This window comes from Haliaeetus leucocephalus, unplaced genomic scaffold (genome assembly GCF_000737465.1).
Source record: "Haliaeetus leucocephalus isolate CR32 unplaced genomic scaffold, Haliaeetus_leucocephalus-4.0 Scaffold240, whole genome shotgun sequence".
NCBI lineage: Eukaryota > Metazoa > Chordata > Aves > Accipitriformes > Accipitridae > Haliaeetus > Haliaeetus leucocephalus.
The window spans coordinates 12,026,914-12,043,017 of NW_010972676.1; the positions used below are offsets into that span (position 1 = coordinate 12,026,914).

Genomic DNA, 16,104 nt, shown 5'->3' on the forward strand with positions numbered 1-16,104 from the left:
CTTTCATTGCACAGTACTTGCCCTCTGCCTGCTCTTATTCCTCTTCTACAAACCACTTCTAGATTGATATGCCTTCTTCATCAAGATCAGGAACAGTGCATATTTCTAAAGTGATAAAATAATGCAGTTTTATCCCCATTTGTTTCTCCAGATATTCCTTGTATGTCATTTGCCTTTTTGACTACAACTTAAGTACTTAAGATGATTATTCCATTAATTTGTTATAACCCTGAGTCTCATTCCTCTGAGATGATGCAATGAGAACACAAGTTCTTCCAAGATCCTTCTGGTAACCTCCATCCATCACAATCACTCATCTTCTTTCTTACCCTTTACTTTCCTTTTTGTTGTTGGTTTGTTGTTTGGGGTTTTTTTAAACAATTAAATCCCAAGATTATTTTTTTCTTACTCCATGACAGCTTAAATTTCTCTGTAAGCTTTTTTGAGGAATTCCATTGTGTACATCTAAGAAAAGCTAGAAACCTACATCAACAAGATCATCTTTATGCACATGCTATAAGAGATTCGTGCAGCAGAGCTTCTCTTTATAATGCTTTCATTGCTTTCTCATCTCTAATTTTTCCACATACCCCTTGATTCTACTCTTTAGAATAGTTTCACCATGTTTTGCCAGTACAGAAATGAGCGAGTTCTCATTTCTCCTCTCCCTTCTGGATGCTATTTTGAGAATGAGTACCACTGTGCTACATTTCATTCCTGTGATACCACAGTCAGTTCAAGTAGACTGTTATACTGCATTGCAGCACGAATAGATAAGCAGTTTCATATCAGAGTTAATTTAAAACCATTACGCTTGAATACCATTAGGTCCTAGAAACACTCTTCCAAAGATATCTAAACATGTGAAAAAAAGCAGGCATACACTAAGTGGGCACAAAGACATTTATTTCACAGAGTAAAACTACAGTGCACGTAGTCAACTGGACTGCTGTACTAGGATTACAAAGCCCATCATGTAGAAGGTTTGGATACCACTGACATATATACTAGAAACTATTAGAAACTTTTTTGAAATTATGTGTACACTAAGTATAGGGTATCTGGCACAAAAACAGGGGCTGTGACTTCTAAGCCAGAGGAAAAGTAAGGTTGAAGAGCATACTTCTTACCCATCATGCACACAATCACAGCACTAGGTCAAATAAAATGCCCAACTAACCTACTGCCTGCCTCAGTAGCTAATAGTGTAAGCATAGTGTAATCCTCCCCTCCCCACTATACCACCATCCCAAGTGTCAACAGTTCAGAGATTCATAGAGCCAAAGAAAGTGAACTCTGTTTTACTGTTTTTATTAGAATAAAGGACTACTTTCACTCTAATGCAAACTGAGCCTGAGTAAGTTTAATTTCTTCCTGATCTGACACTGCTAGCTAAACACAGATAAAGCAAAGGGGCACTGGCATGGGGCAAAGTTACTTGTTCAAAGGTATTCAACACATTATGAGATTAGTTTTGGACCAGATGCTTCTGGACCAGAAGCACCAGATGCTTCATTTGGGCAAAAAGATTCTTGTAGATAAAATTTGGGGGTAAAACTTTCATCTTTTTTTCAATGGGGAACAGTATTTCACCTCAGTTTGGAATACTTCACTGTTCAAAGATAGGAAAACAGTAACTCATTTGTATTTAATGTCTAATATTATGAAGTCATAGTTTTCTTCACTGAAATAAGTTTATATAACCACAAAAGACTCCACCGTGGCGCTTTAAATGGGCAAGCAACATGAATCCACTCTAAAACATTTTTTAAAAAGATCTTTAGTGTAGGGAAGTAGGGATTTTTACTGCATTATCTGAAGCTCAAGTACTCTAGCAGAATATAACAGCATTCAGCCAGAATGACAAGTCTTTGCATGAGATCAGACCGGCCGGTAATGAAAAAGGCCAATCACTGTGCTGCCTGATCTGCTCAGTATTGTCTTTTCCCAGCATCACTTGTACAGAGATGATCACTTCTGCGAACACATGAGAACAGTAAAGTAGCCAGCTGTGTTGCATGAAATATACACAAGAGTCCATTAATTATGTAACCATAAGTTAATGATTAACATACTTCCCCCTAACCCTCCCCCCCAACCCATTTCTCACAATTCCTGGATTGTTCTGCCACTTCATTGATGATTGCACAAAGCTATTCTAAAGATGCCAAATATTCAACCAGTAGAATACTTTCAGTTCCTTATGGCTGTGCTATTCAGTCAGCAATTAAAATTTTACTGTATAGCATGAATAAGCAGTTTTAGATACTTTACTAGACTAATAATGCTAGTACAATGTTCCAAATAAAACATTTATGTTCAGCTGTCAATGTCTGCTACGTGTGTAAGGAACAAACCAAGTGCAAGCATTCTTCTCACCCTTTGAAGATTGGTGTTTGGTAAAAACCTCCAGAGACAGATCAGCAAAGGTTTGGTTAAAGAAAAAACAACTGAAGAGACTTTTCTGAATCAGTAAGTCTAGCTTCCTGTTACTGCAGGCAGCCACACCATAATATCATTTATAAACTTATCAAATACTTGGATAACTCTCTAAGAACAGCCTTGCACAAATTTTGAATCAGAATTGTGGATATAATGGCACTGCGATGAATACTGTAATATTAAGTATTTATTACAGAGCAGGATAAATATTAACATTTATCACACTAGTCATGGAGTATCTTTCCAATACAAGACATATTTAGTTTACAAATTTTTGCATGTTTTCTTTGGACCTTCTGTATTACCAGTGAAATAATAGCCCCAAATACCAACATACAATACACAAACATAATACAGAAATATATACAAGCTCCAATCATGGTCTACACTTAAATATTGAATTGTCATGTTACATCATAAATGCAGAGCTATAAAATGAAATATTTTCCCTTTCATGCACAGGTTGCTTGCAATGAAGAACACTGCAATTTAAGAGGGGGCTGGTTGTCTTATTACATCATGACCCATTATTTTAAAGCCTTGTAATAATTACTCAAAGCTTTTTTCATTGACAGAAAACTCAAGTTCCGCTCCACAATTTAAAAACTTGATTGGTATCATACCTATGACAGAATTCACTTGGTTGGAGCTATTTAATAAAAACAAACGTTAAATTCAAAAAAGTCAATCTGAAGCTATAAGAGAGAAGCTAAATTCAGTTTTACAATTGAGATAAATCCTTTTGTAGCATCTCCCTCTAGTGGTCAGTCTTGGTAGCAATATATTGCTTCAGTTACAAAGTCAATTCAACTTGAACCCATTTTATTTCATAACTCAAGAAACCTCGCATTGTAATGACAAGTTTCTCTAAGGAATCTGGAAACCTCATACTGAAGAAATTCTGGTACTAGCTGCCTACCTGCCTGAAAATTTGGGACAGAATATTTGTAAGGATTTGAAGTTTGACCATTTTCACTCTCTCTTCATGATTCTCTACCATTAAACATTTAAAAAAAAAAAAGGCAGCTCTTTTACAGAATTAAGAGTTTCACTTCACACAGTATTAAATGGGGAACAGGGGACATGAAATCTCCTGGGTCAAGTTTACTTCTTTGATGCTCGAGACATATGAAGTATACATTTCTTGTTAAACTGACAAAGCTCCACCCTAACAAGACAAAACCTGTAAGCCCTGTCTAACATTTAAACTTTAAATCAGTACAGCTAGTATCAGTTGTTTCATGCTAACTGCAAACATGCAGTATCTTAACCCAACCTGAATCTGAAGTAGCCCACTCCTCTGTCAAGAACGTAAACTACTACAGTACTTCATATGGAACATTTGATAAATAGTAGTCACACGCTCATCCTCTAAAAATTTGGGATACACATTTATCTTCTCGGTCATTGAAAGCTGCTCTTTGAAAACTACTCACCTGTCCAAGCAAGCTGTAAAAGCTGCTTTAAGCCCTAGAAAATTTGAAAGCTTCTCTCAAGAACAAAATGTAAACTAGTTAAAACCAGGCATCTTCTCTCTTCACTATCTTCTATTCATGTTCTGTGTTACTGGTCCAGACTGCAGAGGGCTTGCTGTAAAAGAAGGTATTCCTCTAATCTGATTCTACTGCCCTCTGCAGCATTTCATAAAAAGGAGTATATAATCATAAAACTACTCTCTACATTTGTTCTTCAAACTAATAACTCTGTATTTGAAAGTTCAAGTGTATTTAACATTTAATTTAAAAAAAAAATTCTCTTATTATTAGTGTAAGAAACAACATCCTCTATTACGTTTAATTTCCTTAAGCAAATGTACTATCAAACAATAGTCAAGATCTTGTATATTAGCCACAACCTCGTCCGTACACAGTGCATCAAGTCAAACTACCAAATAAATTACACAAAGCACTCAGCTCAAAGCTGTTGTTGCTAAATTGATCATCAGCATGAGCTATGCCTAAACTATTAACGTCTTGCAGATCATCAGGCCAAAAGAAGAAAGGACCAGCTATGCTAATAATACAAAAGCAACCTTGGCTTTTTTCTGACATACTCAAGTTCAAGTTTTAACAGCATTTATTCCAAAAACTTAGCAAACTATCTCCTGACCGAAAAGAAATTTTGTGAGCTCAAAAGCATTTTACTGTAAAAGTTCCCATAAAGACTCCCAGAGCCTGTGAACCTATGGATGCATCCCTCTTCTCCAAATACCTTAAGACCCCAGACTCTGATTATAAACCATTTATGCAAAGAAGTTAACTTCTGAAGAAGAGAAGCAAGCCAGCAGCCAACTTAGCATCAGAATTCAAAGTTCCACAAAACGCTGGTAAACAACTGAAACCTGGAGCACCCACCCCAGTTTTCAGATGAACAGAGAAGAGAAATTTCAGTTCTACTATACATTGCTTTGAAATCAACAGAGAGAGTAGTCACCTGAAAATAATCAGATGTATGTTATAAATGCAATATGAGTTGCACGATGATATTTCTCTTATACACATACTTCCAAGTGATGATTGCCAAGCACTTACCAATTTGAGAAGGATAATAGCAATCCTCCTCAGAGACCCAAGATAAACAGTATTTTGAAAAGGCTTCACCATATTTTGTAATTATACTTATAAAAGCTGCTTATCTCTATTTCCAGAATAGTTTAAATGAGATGTAGTTTCTTTCTTCCAGAACAGTGCAGCAGAGTTGAATATTCAACACTGCCCAAGAAAACAAAAAAAATTTTTAGCTTGGATCACATCTGAGCAGAGGAAGGCAGAGTACAATCATTCATATCTATTTCTGTAAAACTGCTCTGGGTTTTACATCAGGGTCTTGACAGAAAGTTATGGTAGTTAAATAAGGCTCAATTAAAACAGGTAATTAAGGGTCCCATATAACACTCTAAACACAAGCCTTGCTTGTTTATAGAGATGGTCTGGTAGGATCTCTGTAAGGTAGAGATCACTCACACTGTGGAGAGGTAAGAAATCAAGTCATCTTCCAGGAAATGTTAATATTGCCAATATCAAATCCACACTTCTCTATTTCTGTAGTTGGCTATCTACAAAAATAATCTGAAATAAAGTCAACCACAGGAACTATTCTGAGTAGTTTGGTTTCCCTTAGATCCAGGCAGCCAGAAAGAAACCAAGGTAATTACGGCCTTTTGAACAGTGTCAAGTACAATGAAATAACACCTAGCCAGTTACAAGAAAGATTTTCAGTCTCACATACCCATTCTAGAATTTTATTTTTTATTTCTATAAGCTTCCAGATTGTGAAATGCATTATACTTGATCACTTATTGCAGAAATTTTTACAGTTTGCCTCTGCCTTTTTGATCCCTGTATGCTTTCTGAAATGCAAGATTGTGCTATGAATTAGGAAAAGCTTGTGAATGAACAGAGTTGACCTTAAGTCCCCAGAAGCAGAGGATTTTTTTTAATTTCTAATGGTTGCACGCAGAAGGGTTGTATTACTTTCTGAATATCAATAAATTCAGGGAATTAACATGTGAAAATGTGTTACTGTGCGTCTGTCTTCAAAAACAACATAAGACTGAGGTCCTAGCCGTTCTTAAAATGAAAGGTTTGTCATATTAGCATTCTTAAAAGACTCTTCAGAGGTTAATATAGCCCACTTCAAAAGGGTTATTCATTAGGTCTTAAAGAATTTGGCTTGTCTAGCTCCTGAAGACTATGGAAACACACAGAGAGTTCATTATGGAGTTACAAGTAAAAATAAATGACTGTGTGTGATACCAACATACACATTTTTAAAGTCTTAGAAAAGCTGGAACATGATTACTAAACACACTCTCCCACTACCATTGGTTCTACAGAATCCTCACAAGTCAATTATCAAGAGCTGATACATTCAGCAAGATTTTTCATTTAAAAAAAAATCTGGAAACGTAACTAGGTTCAAAACAACTTTTTTCTTAAAATGTAGCAGCACTTCTTACAGTACACTGCCAGTTTCAGTCACAAAGGATACTACCACACACCAACAATTCATGCTAAAAATACCAAGCTATAGGCCTACCACAATGTAAGCCCATCTCATCGTTCTAGAGCCCAAATACTCACCAGAATCAAATAATTTCTCCACTTTTCCCTCAAAACAAGCCATAAAGACTCAGAGACGTTATAGAAAACAGCATTTAGTCTGGCACACTAAAATATTACGCTATCCAGAAGATGATTAAGCTACATCTCCCTACTAACCCAATAGATGAAACTGCCTGATACAACCCTCTCCAAAACCTCATACGCAGTTTGTCCAGTTTTAAATCTGTCTTGAAGTTACTGGAGCTGTCTTGAGAATAATGGTGCTGTATGCTGAAAAACTCCAGAGACACATATATTACGCTTGGCTTATTACATTTTCCACATAGGTCCTCAATTAAAATATTTACCAGAAACAAACTCAGAATTGATTTTACAGGATCCTGATAGAAAACCCAAAACATAACTAACAGCAGTAACTATAGTGCCTCTCAAAACTACACCTGAGATCTTAAGTTACCTACATATTTTATCTGGGCAATTTACTATCATGCACATTTAGTCAGAACATATGGAACTAGAGTCAATGCCTTAACATCTACAAAGTTAATTTTACAAATGAGCAGTTCCATTAAAAAAAACATAAGCAGGTATATCTCATGCATTTTTTTCCCCAGAAAATTTTATCCCTGGAGAGCATATCAAAACAGTTCACTCTTATTATAACTTTAAAAATGCCTACCTTTACTGGTGAAATATGAGAATGGGAAACAAATCCATGGACATTCTCAATCTGTGACAGATTCTTCTCTGATACATGAACCAGCTCTGGACCTGTGACCTCATTGGTAATGTGTGGAGAGCTGTGCTCCTGTGGAGGTGTATCTTCATCCTGGTAGCGGTATTTCTGAAGAAAACAATTATAGAAAAAAATCAGTCCACCACAGAAATGTGAAGAGATTATCCAGAAAACCTAGATCAGACAGAAATAGTTATTTTCCTGACCCTGTTGAGTTCAAGGCGATAAAATCTAGAAATAAAAGTTTTATTTAGTATTTTCAGTTTAAAGACTGATCCTGTCTAAAAATGTTCCAGCCTTTTTCGTCTCACTTAGAACCACTACAAAGCTACCTAATTTTCTTCTGCCTATTTGCATACAGTAACATGTCCCCAAACTCTTTTCCAAGGAACTTTTCCCTTCACCAGTTTTTTTTATTGCACTTTAACACTACATTATTCACTAATAGCAGAAACTCTCAGTGCCTCAAAAGCTTTTTTCCATACTTCCTATTTAACACACCTGCCAAAAGCATTTTTTTGTCAGCTAAAGAGTTTCAGCTTATATACTGGGGTGTCAATACAGCAATTCACTACTGCTAACTCATTATGAAACAAGAAAATGTGGTTTTGCTACTAAACAGATTAAGCTTCCCCAGCAAGCAAGACTTCAAACAGGAACACAAGACATTATTCAGTCTCTGTATTATTAATTTGCACTCAGTTTAAAAAAACAGAACCTATTACTTAGCCAGCAGGGATGTGTTCTAGCAAGATTGTGCTGTATCCATGCTTGCAGATCCCTACTAGAAGGTATTAAAGAAATCGGGAGCATACATAATATCCACCTGTTCTCTGGACTGCAGAGTTAACTGCTCATCCAGCACCTCCAAACCCCAGAGCTAACATGGGCTTACATTACAAACATACTTAAATAAAGCTTCACTCCAGTTTCACCTTTGTAGTCTCAACCAATTCTGAGGCACTTTAGGTATTCCATGCATTTTATTGCTAGTTAAAACTAAAGCTGAAGTCATATAACTTTTTTCCAGCAGGGTTTACTGTGTCCATAAGATGCATCCCAACATTTTGGAACCCTATTCACTTTCACACACTACTACTATACTCTGGAGTACATACATAGTTGTTACTAGTTTACAGGGAAAGCTTGTCATGTCATTAAAGGCACAGAAAAACCTTCTAAACATGTAATCGTTTTAAACCTGGAAAAAACTATTCCTGTTAGTGAAGTATATTTAAATAGAAGACATTTCCTTAGGTATTTTTTTTAACAGAATTCTAAGATCTACATACTACAGCTTAAGTCAAAAGTAGTCGTCTTCTTGGCAAGTCATTTATACATAGTAATCCAGTAGATTGCTGCAAGTAACCCATTTGTCTATAAGCACGTGAACACTACACCAAGGCAGTACCTGATAAAAGGGTTGGTTGTCATACACTAAGTTACATGCAAGTATGATTTCAGGCTACCACAAAAATCCATGCCCTTCACAGAAGAGTCCTGCAATATTACAAAGTTATAAAGTCTACAGGATAAACTACAAAGAAACTGCTTGAAATAATCCATCAGTTAACAGCTCTTGTAATGCTTAACCCATTCGTTTCCTGCCCACCCAACTCGTGTGCGTGTCTTACAGGAAGACTTAATTTTTTGTCTATCCAGCAAAAAACAGTCTCTAAGCATGGTCAAATAGGACAGCTTAACATCTAACAACAGGAATATCTTACTCTTCCCTGTCTCCCAAATGCTGGGGAAGGCTCCATATCCCCTTCCTTCCTTTGGTTCTGATACTCACATCAGTAGAAAATTGACCACTTTTTTCTCCTCCTTTGCAGGGTTAGACTTGTACTGGATTACTGACCCCAATTCAGGCAGGGCCTCAAGGAACACTAGAGGCAGTGCAAAAGAGGGGAGGAAATAAGGACAGGATCTCTCTCTTTTGGAAGTGAGCTATACATCAGTCTACTCTGTCTTCTGCAGACTCACTGTATAGCAATACAGCAGAGTTTTGCCAGTAAAGAAGTGGTTCAATGGGGCAACTGAATTCACATAACTGACTTGTGCTGAAAGAGGAAGGATTTATTTGCTCTTCTCTTCCCTGTGCCAAGTTGTTCTGCCAACACCAAGATTCCTCAGGAGACAAGCTAAGTTCCCTTACTAACTTAGAAGCAACAACTTGCAGCTTTACACTTCCATCACCCATTGCACTTTACCCAGTCACAGCCTGCCCTACAACACACCATCCCCACCCCTGCCTCCAAACTCCAAAACAGCAACAAACCCACATCCAACCACACACATACAGGCGGACACTGAAGATGCACAGTTTCTTTTAGCCAGTAACTGATGAAATGTCAGACAGAGATCTTTGAAGTTATAACCCTGATTTATTTTTGTACTTAAAAAATAAAATAAAAAAAAAAAAAATCTTTATCCACTCGATTCAACCCTTCTTTGTTGAGACCATACAGGATCAAGTTCTACTACATGAGAGAAATCATGCTTTTGAAGTAATAGAAATTACAAAAGTAGAAGCAATACAAGTGTATTTTCTCTAAAAATACCAATGATTAGCAAAGAAGCACAAGGCAGAAGAAAAAATTCCAAAGAGGAAAGCAAGAGCATTAAGACTTCCATTATTACAACAACCAACCTCCAAACACTTCTATACCTTCTCCTTAACCGAATGGCAAAGGAGAGATGGTGAATGCTGATAATTGTGGAAAAATTACAATGGTTACTCAAAAAGCCCTAATTTTTTCAAATCCTTAGCAGAGGGGTTTCATGAAATGACCAAGCCAACTTAATAGGTCACTACTAGCAGAAGATAAAAGTTGTTTTTCTTTCCTTTCCCTGCAGCAGTGAGATGCTAGATTGCTCAGCCTCAGACTCCTGCCATTCATCTATTTTCTGAAATTGACTTGTTTTTAACTTATCAAAACAAAACCCTGAAAGGAGTTGACATTAAGTCTCTAGAGCAGCCATGTTAAACATCAGAAACAGGAAAGAATTTTCATTTAAAGAACAGTGTTGTCCAAAAATACAAGTGAACATTATCAGAACATAAATAAAATCACAGTGGAAATTAGAAAAATAAACATTAGAGCTTCAAGTAGTACACCAAATGTCTTGCAACATCAGAGAAAGTAGGAATACTGCTAGCTTAATTTAAAGGAGCCTGCTCTGCTGGTGAAGGCAGTATTTGGCTGGACTTGTGATCCAAAATGTCCCTGCCAGATCTCAATCTTCGATTTGACTACGAAATGTCAATGGGATATCAGGAAAATGGGACCTAAAAGTGGATTAAGTTCCCAGATCATGTCAGACAAGACCCTGTGGAAAGCTAGAAGTGGATCATTCCAGTTTTATTAAGGGGAGAAAAAAAAAATTAATAGTCACAGGTCAATCAAAATTAACTTCCTTACAGAACAGTCAATACCTTTAGGCAAAGCACAGAATTACCTTGATTTTTTTTTTCCCTGAAACCAGACACACTTATTAGAAACAGGTATGTGGACATGCCTGAGTGTAAACAGGTGCTAGATTTCACTAAGAAACATATGTTTACATTATACAATGTATCAGTGCTTATAACAACATAGCACTGTGAGAGACTGAAAGAGTTAATGTCTCAAACATTGTGGTGGGGCAAGTTCTGCTTTAAGACAAAGCCTGCACAGCAAGGAGCCAAGGTGAAAAGCCCATCAGCTCAGACACCAGCAACAGGAGGAGGAGGGCGTGCTGGAGGGTGCGCAGGTCCCTCTTCTGATAAGCTGTTCTGATACAAAGATCAAACAATAACCATGTCTGCAGGGAAGGAGAAGTTACTCCACAAACGACCCCCATGCCCAAAGGCTCACAAACTGCTCATTAACCTGACCAGTTCGGGTGCCTGCCCGAAGGAGGAGCAAGGATGATAAAAGGACACCAACTGAAGCCCCGGTTGCACAAGCCCACCGCAACTGGACCCCTCGGCTGGACCCAGGACTGCTGAAATCTTTCTCTCTTCCTTTTTCTCTCTCTCTTCTTCTCTCTTTCCTTTTCCACAATCCCTACACCTCATCTGTTTCAAGATACAAACTGTTGACCAAGTCTGAGACTAAGAGTAGATCCAGCTGCCCCTAGACCCTTCTCTGAGGAGAAGTCTGGAAAGCAAGGGGGTCTGCTCTGAACCTCGTGACTCGACGGGAGGGTTCTCCTTATTCCCCGAATGCTTACTCTGGGTTACATGGTTTACAGAAGTAGTCTTATGCCAATCCCTGTTGTGAGAAACCCTGCCACCTACTACCACACCTCCCCAGTTCAGTTTGCTTCTGTCATAAATAAAATCTTTAACTGACCATTTGGTGTCGTTTCACCTTAATTTAGCCCGAGGGAATTTCGAATTAAACAGGACTCCCTGGTCTGTCCAGTCTGGGTCATGACAAGCACATATGAAGTTTTAATAGATCAGTATGTCATTATTTAGATTAAAAATGAAACAATGTTGTGGGTAAAGGATTCTCTCCCATACGAGGCACTGACAAGGGCTATAAGCTTCTCAAAAAAAACATCTTAGATGTGAACTGCTAATTGGATTTTGATGCAATATTCAACATCAACTTTACTATCATTTGTAAAATATTTCCCAACTTGAAACTATTAAAAACAAAAAACAGAATTCTTGTCTAAAATACACTAACTGAAATACTTACAGGGTAATGTTTCAAAGTACAAAGACGAGGACACAAAGCACATGAAAACATAATATCCATAGTACTTCTTGTTCTGAAAGGTACCACACTACCCTTGCCCTTTGCAGAAATTACTTTTGAGCAAAGTAGTTCAAATAAAGCAAATTACTGTGTCTTATAACAGCTAATTCTCCATAGAAGTGGAAGCATTTTGTACTAGTTTACTATAGAGCATCACCTCTGAAATACTATGCCTCTTGACTGAGGTACCACATTCACGTGATCTGGCATGGTCAAACAGCCACCATTCAGAATTGCCCATTCTTTTTCTTTCCCAGGAGCTGCCATCCCTTGAACAAGAATTCAGTCAACTGTTTCAGTCATGCCAAGTTAATTCTGCTGCTACATATGAAGCAAAATGCCATGGAAGTTACCCTCCATAGGGGTCTGAAGGTACCGTTTCACATTACAGCCTAGCTCACTCAAAGAGCAGCTACAGCCCAAAGGAGCAGGACCCATTCAATCCCTCTTGGTCGAGCTGTACAACTACGTCTCCCTGCCCCTTTTTGCTAGTACACATCTGACTTCAGATGGTAAGCAAGCTAATCCAGCAGAATATTTGTTCCCTCTTCCAGTAATATTAGATTTTCTTTTATTCCCTAAAGTGGCTCACAACAAGATGAAACATGCAGCAGTGCTGACATAATAGGGAGAAAAGCAGGTAGATACTAGGACCAACCCATCTCATAGTGGCTAGCAGAAGACCATTTCTCTGCTTACAACCAAGAGAATCCAATCCTGCACCCAAATCCAGGCTCCAAGGAGACCCTAGTTTAGAAGAGCCAGCCAAGATCAAAGGAAAGAAAAAAAGGCAGGTGTGGCAAAGCAGCTCTGAACTTGCAGACAGACTGCCTCAGCTGCACATCTCAAAAGTTTCCCAGCACTCCATTAGGAAGTGGCCAAGCAATTTAACTATTTTTTAAGAAGCTTTATGGATAGCTGTATAATTTAGAACCATGATTTAAAGTCCAAAGCAACCAAGTGCTAAACATTTAACACATACTTCTGACAAAGATACTGCCCCAAAGGATTCAGTTGCAGATATACAGGTGTATCAAAATTAATTAAAACCATTTCTCTTCTGATACAACATAGTTAACAAGATTTCTTCAGGTTAGAGTCTACCTTCAGTGAGTTTTGAGCTGTCACCAAACACTATGGACTAAATGATTTACTGGTGTAAACTACTGAAAAATCCATTTGCTTCAATAAACCAGTGCTAGTTTACATGAGACGAGAAGATTGGGAAAATTCACCACCGTGAAATCTTTCATCGTATAAATTATTCAGGCCCACAAGCCTCCCTGCTTCAATTCCCAGGCCTAGCAGAGTTAGACAAAAATAAGAATGGACAAAGTATCTGCAACAATGTGCAGGACAAAAAAGGATTTTGTGGACATTTTATAGCATTGTTTTTCAGAATACAGATCATCTGTTCACAGAAAAAGCACAGAAAAGCTTTAGGAAACTAATTCTAATAAAGGTTCCCTTTAGTCTGTTTATATTTTAAAAAAGAAGGTATTTCAAACAGATTCATACATAATCTACCCCCTAGAGATAATTAAGTTGTGGTTTTATATATTTTTTTAAAGATCCTCTAATGAGAGCTCTTACTGAAACAGCAATTAAATTATTTAAAGAACACTTAAACAATCCCATGCCCTAAACTGGTGACCCATATCCACAACAGCATGCAATGCTATTATTCCAGAGATTCAAGCCATACCGAATGCCATGTTCATGGACAGAAAATTAATTACACAAGGTCGTCCTTAACTACCATATAATTTAATGACAAAATGCAAGGCAGCAGTAACTACAGTTCTCTTCAAAATGGGATGTATATCAAAATCCAATTCATATTAGAAATACACATCAATCCACTGTCTCATGTGAAAAGAAATTTGAAAGCACAGTAATTATTTTCTCTACAAAGAAAAAAAATCAGTGCTAAAACAGCTTTAATATAAGATTTCAAGGGTGCTTAAAAAAACAATTTAAAAGTTTGTAAGTTGACCTTCTTATACTCACTTCCCTTTTCCTCCAGATTTTAACCCTCCCCACTCACACAGCAATAGGACTCCCAAGTTACCACACACTTCAAGCAAAAAAAACTACTAACAAAACCCAGGAAAACATGCAGCCTGACTTACACAGTCTGTCTCTCAGTAAGTTTTAATTTTCACTGTGAAAGTCCAACCCATGTTTTGAAAAAGATTAAGAATAAGTGAGGACTTTAATAAGTAAGTCTAATCATTTGAACCAAATAAATATGTAGAAGCTCACAGGGTCAGACCCTCTCTGATGCAGTGTGAACAGGCAGCATGATGAAACAAAGTGGCTTTAGACCATTTGCAGCAGACTCCCCAAGTTTAAATACTTGTCCTTGTTCAGTCATTGCTCCACTTTAGAAGTTAAACTAAACCTGAAAGGACCCTTCAAAAGATCATTCCAGCAACTGAAGTTGTTGGGAAACACTGTTTGACATTCTACATATCCACTTCTGCATAAAAGGACTAGGATACAATATGTCCAAAGCAGATGAGTAGAAAAAAAAAAATCTAAATACCCACGGGTTCTCCTCACATCTCCCCAAAAAACAACCTTCACAATTCTGATGCGCAGATACCATTCAGCAGAAAATAAGCTCCAACAGCTCTAACAACAGAAAATACAATACAGCTAAATTTTGCATAATCTTGTTAAAACAAAACTAATCCAAAATGAATACTATATTAAGATGTTAATGCATTTTGTACAAGTCTTCCCTGTAGTCTAGTGGAAGTGCTAAACCAGAAACTAGTGCTCAGGAAAATGATAGTGCCTGCCTCACAGAGGAAAATGACACAGAACAAAAGGCATACTCCACTACTGCAGAACTGAAGTTAACTTGAAAACCCTTCATTTGTAAAACCCGGGAAGATTATGAAAGCCAAATGAAGCCTCTTTGGAGGTGAACAGCAATTCACATGGAAAAGCTGAAAGCCTGTGGATAAGAAAAGAAACTTCAGTAACAGGATAGAGAATATATGTTTGTGTATTTTCAGAACTTCTTCACTGATCATGGAATAGGACATTCAGTATTAGTTTCAATTTAGGCCTCACATACGATAAACCAAATGACTTGAAGTATTAGAACAGGTTTTTTGATCTTTGGGTTTGTTTTTTTAAACACAAGTTCGGTACTTTGAGTAACTAACTGCTTCACTCTCAAATAAAAGCACTAAGTTTTCTTTTAGTAACAACAGCTAAGACAAAAACATATGGCATTTCGCCCCCCTTGGACAATTTCAGTTTGACATTGTATCTTGAATAAAACTGCTTATAACATGTTTATTTAGGTCACAGTGTTCCATCATATGTCAAAATGCACAGCTAGTGTTAAATGTAAGTATTTATGTAATGCTTCGTGTCATGGATATCCAGAAATGATACAACAATTTAAGATCCGTATATACACTTAAAAAACACCAGAAATATTCGTAGTGAAGTTCACCTGTTCCAAAATGCCAAGGAAAAGAGACCCAAGAAGGAACAGTCAGACCGTGAATGTTCTTTTTATATGCGGTCAAAAAACAGTAAAGGAAAATGGAAAAACACGGTGTTTCATAGGATTACTTGTGTGAGATAATGAACTGTTTCTTTATGTAAAGGACTGAACAGGTAATCCTATATTACTGTTTCCACTGTCATTTAAATATTAACTCTTTCAGTATTCAAAGGCTATCTTCTCAAAGGACAAGAATCTGTTATTTTTAGTGCAATACAGGCCTGCAACTTTTCTTCAAAAATGAACAAGCGCCTAGTGCAAAAATCTCTGTGCTACCAGCAGGTCACAATTATTTCAACCTAAATCCTTCAGTTCAATTGGGATGCAGATAGTACAGAGCACCCACTCTGTATTAACAGCAATACATGTTTATTCGAAGATAATTAAAGCCTGTGCATAAACAGTCTAGGATATTTTAAAACACAGCACTGCTCAACCAACTGCGCCCAAGAAACTACCGGTCTGCAAGATACGCCTCTTAGTAGCGCGCAGCCAAACGGCATTCATGAAGATCATCATACAGAATTCTGCCGACCGTGCTCGTCCCTCCGCCCGCCCCGCCTGCGAGCCCGGTACCGG

General features: G+C 37.4%; 1 protein-coding gene across 1 annotated transcript in view; it reads right to left on the reverse strand.

The window, feature by feature from the left end:
- DLG1 (discs, large homolog 1 (Drosophila)) overlaps nt 1-16,104 on the reverse strand; it is a 175,067-nt gene that overhangs the window by 104,998 nt on the left and 53,965 nt on the right. The window contains exon 4 of the mRNA XM_010568436.1: nt 7,186-7,350. Within this exon, the coding sequence (XP_010566738.1) occupies nt 7,186-7,350 (165 nt within the window). The remainder of the gene's footprint in view (nt 1-7,185; nt 7,351-16,104) is intronic.